The sequence below is a fragment of the Gymnoscopelus microlampas genome (genome assembly GCF_963454915.1).
Source record: "Gymnoscopelus microlampas genome assembly, chromosome: 7".
NCBI lineage: Eukaryota > Metazoa > Chordata > Actinopteri > Myctophiformes > Myctophidae > Gymnoscopelus > Gymnoscopelus microlampas.
Genome location: NC_139944.1, coordinates 45601247 through 45617905, shown reverse-complemented (window position 1 = coordinate 45617905; position 16659 = coordinate 45601247). Strand labels below are relative to the sequence as shown.

The 16659-nt window shown below is 46.1% G+C and overlaps 1 protein-coding gene across 1 annotated transcript in view; it reads right to left on the bottom strand.

Moving 5' to 3' along the window:
• Positions 1–16659, bottom strand: part of bsnb (bassoon (presynaptic cytomatrix protein) b) — a gene marked incomplete at its 5' end in the record, with an annotated part of 121168 nt that overhangs the window by 98252 nt on the left and 6257 nt on the right. Inside the window, one exon of the mRNA XM_084061842.1 lies at positions 5205–5580. Within this exon, the coding sequence (XP_083917968.1) occupies positions 5205–5580 (376 nt within the window). The remainder of the gene's footprint in view (positions 1–5204; positions 5581–16659) is intronic.

Sequence of the window (16659 nt, the reverse complement as noted above, 5' to 3'; positions counted from 1 at the left end):
ATAACTGATGTCATACAGTAGGCTGGCCTCAGAGTACTTTGTGCCTATTTCACCTGCACAACAATAACCTGGGCTCATAGAGTTTTAAGAATAATAGAGAGGAAAATCCCCGCCCATCCACTTGTATGGAGTTGCTCACCCAGCTCTTCCGGCTTGGGAAATGTGACGGGCGGGGCCTATTTGGGGCCTATGTGACACCTTTTGCGTCATGGAGGTGACGCGTTTTGCGTCACCTCCATGCGCAACCCTGTGCGCAATCTCGTGAGTCGAGTCCATTGGTCGAAACCCTTTTCGCTCGTTCATGTCTCGGGCCGCGGCCGTAATAAGCTGCAGTACCTATGAACGGCCAGCATGTCCAAAGCGCTTCACTGCTCCCTCTCGGTTATGGGGGCTTGCCTGGGCTACATACTCTGACAAATTGTCATACTACTGCCATCACATTACTGACGCCATAGACGACTGACATCATAAACTGTCCGAAAAGTACTGTGCCTATTTCACCTCCGCTATGATGTCATACACTTGCCTCCAATTACTCTGCCAACAGGTACTGACGTCATAGACTACTAACGTCATAGACTGGCCTCCAGTTAGATTGTGCCTATTTTATCCATGCCATGCCAAGCTACTGTAATTTATGTTTCTCACGGTCTGGCTCTGTAAGGCGGCTATAGCCGTGTCTATAAGAGGTGTCTGTGTATCCGGAGCTAATCTCTAAAACAGATGAACCTATCAGTGCCAAATGTCTTGAGCACACGCCAGTAGGCCAAGGAATTACCTCTTCACATTTTTCTTCACACGTTTAATGTATTTTTTTAAATTACAATTTATAATGGAAGTCAATGGGACTCGGACTGGCTGGCCACATGAAGTCCGAGATCCACATGGGAGCCACGCTATTATTAGAGCCCATCTTGTTATTAGTTTTTTTAACGTAATATCTTATTGCCTTTCTGGCTGGTAAGAAATAACCTATTTAAACATTTTGTCTGGTAATACCTCAAACCTCACACTGGTGGACTGGCTTCTTGAATGCAGTCTATAAGACAGTGGACAATGGGCTTTCTTTATGGGAGCCGAAGGCTAAGGCCAGACTTAATATAGTGTTGCATAGCTTTAGAGCAGCAATGAATAGACTAGTACTATGATGGTTCATTTATCATGCCCTCTCTCCTATTCTAGCTCCCTGCTTTTCCTCTCTCTCTCTCTCTCTCTCTCTCTCTCTCTCTCTCTCTCTCTCTCTCTCTCTCTCTCTCTCTCTCTCTCTCTCTCTCTCTCTCTCTCTCTCTCTCTCTCTCTCTCTCTCTCTCTCTCTCTCTCTCTCTCTCTCTCTCTCTCTCTCTCTCTCTCTCTCTCTCTCCTCCCCCCCAGCTGTGTCTCAGTTTTCTGGATGGGTGAGTAGAAGGAGAAGTAGGGTAGCATCTATAAATTGAAAATGGACCAATTATAAAGCAGACGGTCCCCGACTCCCCGTATGTGGTGCTTTCTATTTCTCCTCCATTGTACTCCTCCTCCTCTTTGATATCTTGTTCTCTGTTGTTTATCCTGTCACTCTCTCTCTGTCTACATCTGGACGTGTGGCGCCTGTGGCGGACTCTCTCTCTCTCTCTCTCTCTCTCCCTCTCACCAATGTCCCTAAGGCCAGCTTGACATCACATTTAGTATGTACACACGTACACACGTACGCGCGCGCGCACGCGCACGCACGCGCACGCGCACGCACACGCACACGCACACACACACGCACACACACACACACACACACACACACACACACACACACACACACACAATTACAGCAGTAGAAGAGCGCACATCACAGTATATGATTGCACATATATAGTACACTGCATACTCTAGCTTTCTCCCTCTAAATTGCCTCCCTGTCAAAGCTTGTTATACAAAGTTACATTTTAGAAATGGCTGGTGTTTTAGACAGATGCTCCATCGTATGGGCAGCCACAGCTGAAGGGTTATATAGAGAGGATGTCTGGGAAACAGAAGGTCCCCGGTTTGCCGACCCCCCGGCCCTGTCTATGTGTGGCAATGTCCTTGAGCAAGGCATTTAACCCTCTGCTCCCCGGGAACTGTATTACTATTAATAGCCCACTAATAGTTAGGATAGGTTGATGTAGAGGACACATGTCACATACGGTATGCGCAAATGTAGTATGACAACAAGAAATACCCCAAAGGAGTGGTGACCTCAGTGAGAACATTAATACAGCTTATGCTATACAAACAGTTGCATGTGTAGGCTATACAGGTTGGATTCTGAGGTCACGACGATACCATCAGGCACTTTATTATGAACAAACTTCATTTCAGTGGTGGAAAGTAACCAAGTACATTTACTTTACTGTACTTAAGTACAATGAAAATAGCCGATCTAGGAGACTATTGGGGCGACAGAGGAGCTAGATGATGGGTGAGAGAGGTGGTAAGGTGAGGGAAAGTAATAGAAAATAGATGAGAGAACGCTAGAGAGAGAGAGTAGTGAGTAGTGAGAACGCTAGAGAGAGAGAGTAGTGAGTAGTGAGAACGCTAGAGAGAGAGAGTAGTGAGTAGTGAGAGTGTTGTGAGCTTGTAGATCGTCTATTTTCAAACATTGTAGTACTTCTGATTTTGGTACTCTAAGTATATTTTGATGCCAATACTTTTGTACTTTTACTCAAGTAACATTTTGAACACTTCTTCCACCACTGCTTAATTTACAACATCCCCTATAAATCACATAAATAAAAGAAAATACACTTTTTTGGCTGTGAGCAAGCAGCTAGGACCTTCAAGCGCTGCCACAACACAAGAAGAATGGTCCCTGTTTTACGATGGACTAAGTGTATTAAAAGACATGGTGGACTTTGTAACTGTTATCAATAATTTGTATTTATGAAATGGAATATATGTATGGTCGGCACAGTGCTTCCTAACTCACACATGCAACCTTGAGGATAACCTGGTTGCAGCTTATTTCAAATGTTGTGCTTGTTTCATGGAAAGTCTGCTTCAAGAAGACAGCCCTATCATTATTTTGTAAACAGAAATGGGCCACGATTCTCCAAAAGCTCAAAAACAATGTGATCAACAGACAATACCTGGGACTATTCTATTGACAACAAATGAGAGAACGAATGTAACACCCATGGGGATTTTCTTGAGGATTGGGTATTCTGTTTCATAGCTGTTACCAAATCCAATAAAATAAAGAAAATTTCAGATTTTCAAATTCAAACATAGCATTTTATCAGTCAAACAAAATGTCTGCAGTTCATAGTAAATGGCAAAGGCCCAGGTTTGTGTCTGATGAAATGCCATTTGAAATGTTTACGATTACATCATTAATGAGGGAACTCTGCTTTAGTGTAAGATTTCACTTTAGTTTCCTACATATAGCTACTTCAATGTTATTATCATAATTATGTCTTGCCGATCATCATGATCATGATCATCATCATGATCATGATCATCATCATCATCATCATCATCATCATCATCATCATCATCATCATCATCATCATCGCGAACGATTACTGATAAAGATTATATTAAATGTCCTGCAGTGAAACACAAGCCAAGTCCATGCTAAGTGGGTTAGGGGGTAAATCTTCTGGTCTCAGGGGGCCGGGGCCATTGAGGCTATGCAGAGCTCTATCGCTCCTATTTCCTATTCTCTCTCTCTCTCTCTCTCTCTCTCTCTCTCTCTCTCTCTCTCTCCCTGTCAGTGTGTGACAAGCCCATAGCAGCTCAATTGAAAAATACCAACATCCACCTCCTCCAGTGTTCCCTTTTCTCCCATCCTCCCCTTCACATTCTGTCATGAGCCATCCTTCACTCTGTTCTGTCTCCATAGTAAGTCCACTCTCTCTCTCTCTCTCTCTCTCTCTCTCTCTCTCTCTCTCTCTCTCTCTCTCTCTCTCTAGCGTTCTCTCATCTATTTTCTATTACTTTCCCTCACCTTACCACCTCTCTCACCCATCATCTAGCTCCTCTGTCGCCCCAATAGTCTCCTCCACTACTATTATCGTTCCTCATTCACACATACACACGATACTGTGCATGCGCGCCCACGTGCACAACAAGGCACCAGCACATTTACATAATGTGAGATGAAAAACACCTACTCCCTCGGTCCATTATATTTGCTCGGGCTATTGGCAGTGCAAGGCTTACAGTCTATACGAGCGTACCATAGTAGCATAGACATTGTAGTGTAGTAAAGTGACATGGTCATTTGGCAGTACATTGCACCCGTGACTCACTTGAGTTGATTAGAGGCCTTTTGACAAGATGAAACAACCATACTTGACAGACAGCCAAAGTGAACCGTGACTTAATTCACTCAGCTATTGTGTACTGTAAATCCACAATGTATCATTGCTCGGAAGGACAAAGCACGGTTAAAGGCCTATGACTCATTATTACGGAAACTGATGTACAATAAGAGGAACAGCTCTGTGTCACCCGATTATTAGACATTGCCATCGTAACAGGTCATAGGCTACAATGCAGCGACCGCAGGAATGCTGTTACCAAAAAAAGTAGTCTTCGGCAACAGCTAAGTGCCTCCTTTAACCAAAATCTTAAATATTGTAAGGGTGCAGTTCTGATACTCTCAAGAGTTCAATGGACACCCTTGTATTTTAACGCAGCGTTGATTTTGTCGACTAAAACTACGACGAAAAATGTTCGTCGACTACCTTTTTTCACTGACGAAAACTAAATAAAAACTAAGTTATGATGACTAAAACTAAGACTAAATATATTGACAATTTCGTCAACAAATAAAAACTAGACTAAAATGTTATAGGGAGGGACTAGCGCAGAAGATATCCAGTAGAACTAAAAGACAAGTCATTGTTGCGCTCTGAAAATAGCCGATCTACAAGCTCACAGCGCGTCGCAGCGCGACCCGTTGTGAGCTTGTAGATCGGCTATTTTCAGCACGCAAACCAAGTGTAAAATCAGCCATTACGACGCCATCAAGGCAACGCCAAAATACATTTTAGTCGACTAAATCAACTGTAGATTTAGTCGAACTATAATCTTATGATATTTAGTCGACTAAAACTAGACTAACAGTAAAACATTTCAGACGACTAAAATATGACTAAATGGAATTTGATTCCTATGACTATGAATAAAACTGAATGAAAATTTGCTGTAAAAATCAACACAATTTTTAACCACATGCACTGACTGCCTACCTCTGTGAGGTGTGGGTTGGGGTTGAACCCACACTGGTTGCACACACTGGAGCGACACTGTGTGCAGGTGTTGATGTTTGGCTGGCCGTCCACGATGCCCGTCAGGTCGGCGGTTTTGCAGACGGGGCACAACTTGCTGCTAGGCATGGGCGCAATTTGAGGCACAGAGTACGGTGACGTAGGAACGCTGCCTCTGTCCGGGGAGACAGAGGGGGACCTCCCTCCGGTCTTGTCGCCCCCCACGTCCACCTGGAGGCTTTTTCTGGCGACGTGACCCTGGCCCTGGCCCTGGGCGGCCAGCCTGTCCCCGGGTCCACTCTGGGGGGCCCCTGCTGCTTTGGGCCCCGGATCTGTTTGGGGTGGTCTGCCGGATATGCTGACAAGACAACGGAAAAGGGAGATGATCAGCGGTGCCAGATTTTGTGCGAGAGAAATAAGTAACCAGGTCTATGAAAACAAGCCCAAAAGAAGCAACTATTAAATAGGCCACATGAGCACTTTGAACCTATATGAATTGGATATTTGAAAATAGCAGATCTACAAGCTCACAACGCATTGCTTCCGTTGTGAAAGTATATAAATATTTTTGGAAACATTTTAACAACCCAAATGGGGTCCGTGGCAAAAAATGTTTTCAGATGGGGTTACGCAGACAAATACATATTAATTTGGGGTCCTCGACATGAAAATGTTTGAGAACCGCTGGTTTTAACAACATTTAGGAAACAAGCCCAAATAAGCAACTACACTTTAGAGACAAGCCCAAAAAAACGCAACCCGCAACTACCAATATTTACAAGCAACTTGACAGGAAAACAAGCCCAATGTCGATTATAATAAGCAGACATGGCAACGCTGGAGATGATACATGTGGGTCCTGCGCACAAGATGTAACTGATTTCCATGTATTTAAAACTCAACATTAAACACATTCAGATTTCAAGGTGCTTATTGTCACGTGTGTGTGTGTGTGTGTGTGTGTGTGTGTGTGTGTGTGTGTGTGTGTGTGTGTGTGTGTGTGTGTGTGTGTGTGTGTGTGTGTGTGTGTGTGTGTGTGTGTGTGTGTGTGTGTGTGAGTGTGTGTGTGTGTGTGTTAGAAACATAACATACAGTAGGGGAGAAGGTAAGTAGAATATATTTGTGTAATTTAGGCTTTCTTGCTTCATTGCTTAGAGACGCCCACACCATGAGCAATTCTAACCTCCCTGGCAATCGAAATAGATCCAGTACTCCCAGCTCCGGCAGTCGGCAAGTATGCTCTCTATATATCACAATTGTATTACATAACTCTTATGGCAGAAGGCGCACACAAGCACGCACACAAGCACGCTTGTGCGCGCGCGTGTGTGTATGTGCGCACGCACACACACACACTCACACACACACACACGCACACACGCACACACACACACACACACACACACACACACACACACACACACACACACACACACACACACACACACACACACACACACACACGTACACACGCACACATGTACACACGCAAATCATCATCACCAATTTCCCATTTTCTGAGTAGAGAAGCAATCAAGTCTATATTTAGACAATATAATTGAAAACATGGCTCAGTCATCATACTGTAAGTCATTAGTTGTGTATCATAAATATTTGCTCATAAATGCAAATGCTGAGAATTCACATTGCCTCTCAATTGTGTATTCCAGGTGTATTGCACTGTGCAGCTACAGCAGGGTTGGGCAACTTTGATCATGCAGAGGGCCACTATATTTCCACACTCACTCCAGAGGGCCACATTGCATATAGTGTTAGGCAGACACCTCTTATAACTTTTTTTCGTAAAGGAAATTCTATGTCACACAAAAGTAGCAAAAATAGCCGATCTACAAGCTCAAATGAGCTTGTAGATCTGCAAAATTTGTATTTAATGTCAAATGCATTTAGTTATACTGTTATCTTTTTTAACTTAAATACAAATACATTGGACATAAAAACTAGTCATTAAGCTACTAATATAGACTGAAGTAATTAAAGCGGGTCATGTTTGCATGTTTGGAATTGTAACTGAAATCAATAATATATCAGTATTCTGATATTAACCTGCGGGACGCATTAAGTGAAGGTAGGGGGGGGGCGCATGTGGCCCCCGGGCCGCCAGTTGCCCATGTATGAGCTACAGTATTGTCCTGGCATCAGTGAAGTGGTTGATGTGGGGTGAGGGCAGTGAATCATCAATAATTGCTCACTTTAGATTTTTTTTTCTCAGTGTGCTGTTTCTGTCCCATGGGCATTATGTTAGATATTGCTGCCAGCAATTAAATGGGAATAGAGGAAATCTTCCATCAAAACAAATAAGACCTTGTTGTGTCACGTCCATTGCTTTGGAAAAAATCACAACAGCAGCAGACCTACTGCTATGATGAGTGACGGGCAGAAATATAGGAGCATGGAGCTGCTGCCCTCCTATACCCTGTCTCCCCATGAATCCTGGGTTCATGTATAGGTGACCATATTAACCAGTGGTGTAACTAAGTACATTTACTCAAGTACTGTACTTAAGTACACTTTTGAGGATTTTTTTACTTTACTGGAGTATTTCCAATTTCCAATACTTTTACTTCTACTCCAGAGGCAAATATTGTACCTTTACTCAACTACAATTATGTGAAAACTATAGTTACTAGTTACTTTGCAGATTTTGAATATTAGTACAAAACACACCAACCACTTCAGACCTAAATATATTTCAGCCATTTGAAAATAGCGGATCTGCAAGGTCACAATGCGTCGCGATACGAATGCAAAACATTCTACGATATGTTGTATAAACACTATTTGCCCCTGCAGCTTTCTCACGTCTCGCTGACGGCAACCCATGACTGACCCAGCCTAGCAGGACCTGTGCTCTGAGGAGCACACTTTTTAAAGATCCTAATGATGTAAAAACAAGGTACTAGGCTGCTACTGCTACAGATCATAACTCAAAGAAATGTCTGGACAAATTCAATTTTGTTCTTCTCTTTAAACCATCAGAGGGTTTTGTTTGAGCAATGGCCCAAACCTGCATTTTTACTCCTGAGAGAGCAAAGTGTAAGTTATCTTTTTTTAGAAGCTCTCTACAGACAGCAGCAGTCTGTTGAGACCACCTCCAGGAGTTTGTGTGATTTCTAAGCAAGGATCATGTTGAAAGCACTAATTTGCTTTTTATCACTGAGTGGATAATGAAGCATTTGAAAGCCTGCCTGCCTGCCTGTCTGTCCTCTCTAGTCTAATGAGTCTAACTCCTCTAGACCAATCGTTCTCAAACCTTTTCATGTCAAGGACCCCCAAATTGATACATTAGCCCACGGACCCCCATTTGAAAAGGTATGCCAGGGACCCCCAAAAGAGACAATTTTTAAGACTACAGTAATGATTTGCAACCATTTTAATTTCATTTTTATCTCTGGAACAGCAATCTACAATGAATCATCAATTTTAATCTAACTCAGAGAGTGTACAAATGGAACCAAATGGCATTTGTACACTCTGTGAGTTACTGGTCCATTAGGTTCCTGACGATCAATCATTTGACTGGGGAGTGGGTACCCCCTAGAACCCCTTCAAGGACCCCTGGGGGTCCCCGCACCCCACTTTGAGAACCACTGCCCTAGACAAGCTTTGAACTCGTCTTATCTGTTGCACAGGCGTTAATTGACACCAGCGCAGGTGATTTGTGTTACCACATTTTTTTTATTTGTGCTCAAACGGCAGATTTGACTATTTTCAACCACTCTTCATTAATCCAGGAAATGAAACAAAAACATTGCTTGACAGACGAGCAGTGATGGAAAGAGCATACATGCCTCATGTAGCCTAGTTGCGTGGCTCAGCCTTGTGCACCAAAAAATATCTGATCTACAAGCTCACATCGCGTTGATGCGCGAATGTGTTGTGAGCTTGGATATCAGATATTTTTGGAGCAGCACCATGGCTGGTGAGCAGAGATCTTTTGTTTCCCCCGCGTCTCCATTATTTATCATATTATTATGCTGCTAGATCTTAAGCTTGCGTACTTTCACTAAGTTAGGCCTAATGCAGCAGGACATACTGAAGAGGCTACTGAAGAAAAGCGTTGTGTGCGTTGTGTTTCTGACCTCCACCACTAAGGAATGCGCCTGCCGCGGCCGCAACCTGTTCTTAACCCATTCAATCCGGGAACGCATCTGTGTCACTTTAGATTCCGTTGGCTATTCAAAAATAGCCAAAGGAAAACAAGCTCATCGCTCATGTTTAATAGATACAGTGCATTTTCTATTGTGTATGCACAAAAAGGATGAGCTGTTTTCTTTCAGCGGGGTCATTGAATTGGAGGTGAATTCTGAAACATTTTGGCTGCTGATAGCACTGGTTTCTCTGATAACTCCTCTTCTGTTGATAAAAAGGCAGTAGTCTGAAGAAAATGTTACACCTAAGTAAGAATGCAAGGATATCACTTTTCCACTGACAATATCATTTTTGAAGTATAGCTCCATTCACTAAATTCACAGCCTTACGCATTACATTGTTTTCACATTATTTGTCAATACTAAATTGACAGAAATATATTTCCCCATTAAAGAGTTTGGGCATTATTCCTCAGTACAGGTGAAAAGGGAAGTAATCACGTTTCTTTGCTTTGCCTTCTAACATGTAAGTCTTGCTAACAAATTTCAGCATTAGGGCAATTCTTCAATATCAATTTTAGCACTGACTTTGGCACAATATTCAACATTTGCATGAATACCAGTACCCCTATAGCCAAGAGATGAGTTACATTGTAACTGTAGGCCAACTTTTCATTTTGGGAAAATAGCCAATCTACATGCTTGAAATAGGTCATGAGCTTTTAAGACTGGCTATTTTCTGTGTGCATTGTATGACAATTAAAAAATAAGGCTTAAGTGATTAAAGAGATGCCATGGTTTTGCACTTTTACAGTTTTTCATGTGTCTATGAGGTCCATAGAACTTCATTAAACTCCCTGGTGCTGTTTTTATGGGCAATTATTCTCTGACTATTTTGAGTTTCTTCCTGGAGGCTGAAACCTTGAGGGTCAAAAGTGCCAATAGAAAAACAGCCATTTAATGACGCAGTAGAAATATACCCTCACTCTCATTATCATAACACAACAGGTGTGGGCTTGGCTAAGAAAAGGGGGAGCGTACTCAAGTTCCCTCAACCCTATGTTCCCTCAGCCCTATGTTCCCTCAGCCCTATGTTCCCTCAACCCTATGTTCCCTCAACCCTATGTTCCCTCATCCCAAATTAGACCCTATGTTCCCTCAACCCTATGTTCCCTCATCCCAAAACAGACCCTATGTTCCCTCAGCCCTATGTTCCCTCATCCCAAAATAGACCCTATGTTCCCTCAGCCCTATGTTCCCTCATCCCAAAATAGACCCTATGTTCCCCCAGCCCTATGTTCCTTCAGCCTTATGTTCCATCAGCCCATGTAATATTCTAATGTTTTGTCTTGTCTGTCTTGTCTTGTCTTGTCTTGTCTTGTCTTGTCTGTCTGTCTGTCTGTCTGTCTGTCTGTCTGTCTGTCTGTCTGTCTGTCTGTCTGTCTGTCTGTCTGTCTGTCTGTCTGTCTGTCTGTCTGTCAGTATCATGGTCAGTATCATGGTCAGTATCATGTCAGTATCATGTCAGTATCATGTCAGTATCATGGTCAGTATCATGGTCAGTATCATGTCAGTAGCATGTCAGTAACATGTCAGTATTATGGTCAGTATCATGGTCAGTATCATGTCAGTATCATGTCAGTATCATGTCAGTATCATGGTCAGTATCATTGTCAGTATCATGTCAGTATCATGGTCAGTATCATGGTCAGTATCATGGTCAGTATCATGTCAGTGTCATGACAGTATCATGTCAGTATTATGGTCAGTATCATGGTCAGTATCATGGTCAGTATCATGGTCAGTATCATGTCAGTGTCATGACAGTATCATGTCAGTATCATGGTCAGTATCATGGTCAGTATCATGGTCAGTATCATGTCAGTATCATGTCAGTATCATGGTCAGTATCATTGTCAGTATCATGTCAGTATCATGGTCAGTATCATGGTCAGTATCATGGTCAGTATCATGTCAGTGTCATGACAGTATCATGTCAGTATTATGGTCAGTATCATGGTCAGTGTCATGGTCAGTATCATGGTCAGTATCATGTCAGTATCATGTCAGTATCATGGCCAGTATCATGACCAGTATCATGGTCAGTATCATGGTCAGTATCATGTCAGTATCATGTCAGTATCATGGTCAGTATCATGGCCAGTATCATGGTCAGTATCATGTCAGTATTATGTCAGTATCATGGTCAGTATCATGGTCAGTATCATGGTCAGTATTATGTCAGTATTATGTCAGTATCATGCAGTATCATGGTCAGAATCATGTCAGTATTATGTAAATATCAGGATTGGTTATTTGCTTCAGTCATCAAAACGATTTCTATAAGTTTAGGTTTGTAATGGATAAAATAAAATAATTGACCCATAATTTTCCTATGACTGATAAAAGTATTAAACTCCCTTTTTAATACAGTATCTACCGTGTTAAAACGTTTCTGGGGAGGACCCCCCGCCATATATGTCCAACCCGTATTCATTTGACTGTATAATGTTCATGTATGTATATCGGAACTTTGTTTGTACTCATTTAAATCCCCCTTTAATTTTTTTGTTTTTATAATAAGCTAAGTTTTACATAGCTTAGTATACCTTTAAACTCATTTGTTTTGTAATATAGTTGTTTTGGATATCTACAAAAGCTCTATATTAGTATAGACATGTATTATTATTATCATTATTGTCTCCGCCAGGCCGAAAGGCATGGCGAGAGAGTATGTTTTGCCCCCTGTCCGTCCGTCCGTGTGTCCGTCCGTCCGTCCGTCATTCTGTCTGTGGACAGCTAATTGGCTGTCCACAGACAGAAAACCGGCACCGTTGGCTTGCTCGCAGTGAAACTTTGCACACACACTCCCTGGATGCCACAGCAGAACCTCTGCCCCAAATCTTTCACATGGGCCTTTTATAGCGCCACCAGGAGGCCGATTTGTGCAAAACATATTTTTTGACAGTACTACTACAGATTTTGTCCAAAAATCCTGAAAATCCGGTACACAGTATCTCTATAGTCATTAAACAAAACGTGTCTTTCAGATTTTTCATATTCGTCCTGATTGGCTAAAAATGGCTTCCAAAGTTTGTAGGAGTGCTCCGTTTTGAACAAAATGCCTCAAATCATAAACACAGCATGCAATTTCCTTGACATTTTGCACGCATATTTCCACTATGCCGAGGAAGAAATGGCACTTGAAATTTTTCAAATCAGCCTCATGGTGGCGCTATAACAGGCCGATTCGTGTTTTTACCTATAACTGCACCGATCTGTGTAAAACTTTGTAAGTGCACTCCCTGGAGGTCAAGGAAAAACCTTCAAGGACCCCCGGGGGTGGGTTGTGGGTCTGGAAAAGGGACAAAGTCCTGCCGTGGAAAAATAGCAGATCCACAAGCCTGGATAGGCCCGTGGTGGCCGCGGGGCGCAATACCGGCCGTGTCCACAAGGCGGTGCCCTCCCCGGTCCATGGTACCCCCCAGGGGTCCCCGGCCCACCTCCGCGCCCAGGGACGGTGGCTCCCGGGGCGGGTAGAGCAACCGAGTTTGAACCCGGCAGTCTGCTGGGAGGCCCAGGGCTCCTGGCCTCTCCCCTGCTGGAAGGGGGAAGCCAGGGAGAAGGGCCGACTCGTGCCATAGGATAGCTAGGGATCATGCCCAGGAAGAGGCACCTTCCTCGGGTAGGGACGGGGCGGCGATGACCCCCAAAATCATGGTTCTTTGAACATTTTTGATTTTTTTCCGGGCCGGGGGTGCGCACGCGTCGGTGCCTCTCCCCGGGCCCCTGGGTGGCTGCCCGGGCAAACGGCGGCCGAAAAACCCGAAAAAAGCTCTGGAAGGCTCAGGAGCTTTAGGGCTCACGGCCTCTCCCATGCGTGCAATTTCTTATAGGGGGGAAAGTGGCCAATTGTGCCATAGGGTGGCTAGGGACCATGGCCGGACATGGTGCACCATTTTCGGGGGCGTCCCCGTGCCTCGCAGGGCCATGGATCCTGGAGGTTGCAGCCTGAAGTGTTGCAGCCTCAGGTCGCCCTTGGCTCCCTGGCTCTCCCCTGGTGGAGAGGGGGAAGCTACGGACAAGGGCCGACTGGTGCCATAGGATAGCTAGGGCAACGGAGCCTCGCCCGACGCAAGGTTCCGTCTGGGGCGGCGGGCCACCTTGCCCTGGATCTCCGCGTCGTACCTCCCTGTCCCCTCCCCGTGGCCCAGGAGGCGTCCCGCTCGTCCCTGCCTCCCTCCTGTGAAAAAGTCTCCCGGTCGGGACGCCCACTCGCTCTAGAACGTACCTGTGGAGCATGGCCGTGGCAATGCCCGACGCGAGGCTCCGTCTGGGGCGGCCCGGGTGGGCCGAGCGGCGATGGCCATGGGTCCCTTCCCCCCCTCCGCGACAGGGGGGAAAGAGCCATGAAATTGGAGCCACGGTGGCCATCGGGCTTATGGGAAGACAGAGGCCTCCGCTCGGGCACGGCCGGGCGGACAGGCGCCCTGGAGGTCCTCGGAGAACCCAGGAGGATCTGGGGTCCACCGTGGCCCCCTCTTTTGAAATTCTCTCCCGGTACAACTTTTCAACTTTTCCCAGACCGGATATGTTGATCCGGCGTGCGGATGCTCGGGACGGACGGCAGGCCTGCCCGAATGCAGGGCCCGCCGTCGGCCACGGTGGCCACTCTAGTCAAAGCACTGTGTTCCGGGAACCACGCCGCCCGCAAGGGCCGTGGAACCCACAATTGATTCTTACCGATTGGCAATCGTAGCCCGCCTCTTGCAAGGGCCCCGCCGGCACCTTTAGTGCACCTCTAGTGCACCTCTGGTTGCTCGGCAGACGCTGCCGACCAGGCACGGAGGGACAGAGAGGCCCCGGCCTCCTCCGCACTCCTCCGCGGCCCACCCCGGCCTAGCGAGACCGAGACGCCCCGTCTGCCTAGATGTCCTGCCACGGACCGCCCGAGGGCCCCTCAAAGGCGCCCAAAGGCGCGCTCCGGAGACTGCGTTTCTCAAACCCTGCTTGCGTCGCGTACTCCGGCGACCGACCAAACAGCTGCGTACCACGGGCGCTGATCCCCCGTAACATGCCGTCGACCTGGCTAGGGGGCAAAGGCAGATGTGGTGACCGTCGCAGTGCGCGCCGCCGGGAGCTCCCGCCGCCCCTCTCACGGGGGGCCTTGGCGGTCTCAGCGGACCGGCAACCCCACGGTGCGCGCCTCACCTGGGCGCGCTGTCTCCGTGGCGGAACAGGAGGCCTACTGTACCTGGTTGATCCTGCCAGTAGCATATGCTTGTCTTAAAGGGCGCTGCAGACTTGTCTGAGTTGGGCGTGCAGTCACTGCCAAGCGACCACGCCGGGACAGTAACTGATATGGGTGTAGACAACATAGGTGGCGCACGCAGGAGTTGAGTAAACCAAAGTTCCCGATTGTAGACCCACAAGGCAAGTTACCTTGATGGGGTTGGGGGCGGGGGAACTTGACATGAACCTGCGAGCAGCTACTGTACGTATCTATGTGGGTTGTGCCCGGCGCCGCGGTTGTCCCGCAACTCAGCAGTGGCTGCGCCTGAGTTAATCGAACGAGATTCCCACTGTCCCTACCAGCTACCTAGCGAAACCATAGCCAAGAGAAATGAAATCAGCTCAGACCATAGAGGGAAGAAGACAATCTTCAGCGAGGAAACAAGACCCTGCTAATGGGCGTGATAACTATTGCGGCACCGCTTGTACCACCAGGTACCTGCGGTCTGTAGGCCGCGGGACCCCCCCGACTTATCGCCCGCCGAGGGGTGCTTATGCGTGCGTACACGGGACCGGCCGGTGAGCCGGGCCCGACGCGCTAAGTTCAGAATAGTCCCAGGGGCGACTATTCTGGTTTGTACCACCAGGTCCCCGCGGTGCTTGGGCCGCGGTCTGTCACTTCACTTAGCGCCCGCTGAGGGGTGCTTAAGAGTGGGTCCACCGCCTGGAGAGCCGGGTGTCCCCCGGAGGCAGGGGTCCCCCCAGACCTGGACCCAGGTTCGGGGCTCCCTGGGCCGGGTTGAGGCTCCCCGGGGGTCCCTGGCTGGAGAGGCCTGACCCGACCGACAGACCGGTCGGGTTAAGCCTCCGGAGCCAGGGACCCCCGGGGTTCCCCGGTCCACCTCCGCGCCCAGGGACGGCTGTCGGACTGGTGGGCTTTCGGAGCAGCGGGCCGTCGGAGCTGCACGTAGCCACAATTTAATGTTGTGGTCACCATCATCATCGGTGTAAAGAAAAGTTTATGAAGTCTTATAACTTATAACTTACGAATAATATATCTATATATAGTCTTATACCTTTGGGGGATACCTTGGGGAGCCAAGGGGAACCCAACAGGTGACCACAACAGCACATTATGGAAGGGCCATATGTGACGCTGAAGGAACATAGGGCTGAGGGAAGATAGGGTCTAATTTGGGATGAGGGAACATAGGGCTGAGGGAAGATAGGGTCTAATTTGGGATGAGGGAACATAGGGCTGAGGGAACATAGGGTCTAATTTGGGATGAGGGAACATAGGGCTGAGGGAACATAGGGTCTAATTTGGGATGAGGGAACATAGGGTTGAGGGAACATAGGGCTGAGGGAACATAGGGACTAATTTGGATAAAATAAAATTGTTAGGGATTGAGGGAACATAGGGCTGAGGGAACATAGGGCTGAGGGAACATAGGTATGACCCCAGAAAAGGCACAAGTAACAATAGCAACAGAGGGGGGAGGGGGGCATGGGGCAAAGTAAACACAGAGAGGGGGGGAGAAAGAGAGAGAGAGAGAGAGAGAGAGAGAACAGAACAAAGGAGCAAAACTCACCACTATAGCAACAGATGATTGAAAGATCAGTACTTCCATATTGCATGGTGTTCACGTTGGTAAAAAGGTTAATATGACTATATGAGCGATCCAAAAACGTAATCCATTCATTAAACTCCCAAGCAGAGACCATAGGGTAACAACAAGTAGCCAGTAATTAACTATCAGACTTCCTGTAATAGCTTTTCAAAATAAGACTCACTGAACAGTAGGAAGCGTGTACTATTGTTACTCAGTACAGGTTTTAATTTGAAGTTCATACTGGTAAGTTCCTTTCTTTCTCTTACTTAAAACCGGCAAAGAAAAAAATAAAACGCATCCATTCTGTTCTCAATAATAAATAAATAAATAAATAAATGCATTTGCGCAACTCAGAGCAAAATGATTGATTGTAAGGAACCAAATGTACCCTTACATTGCCTACATATCTGTAACTCAGAGTGTAGAAATGGAACCAAATGGACCCTATCCAACTAAAAATATAAAACTATAAATTTAATATAA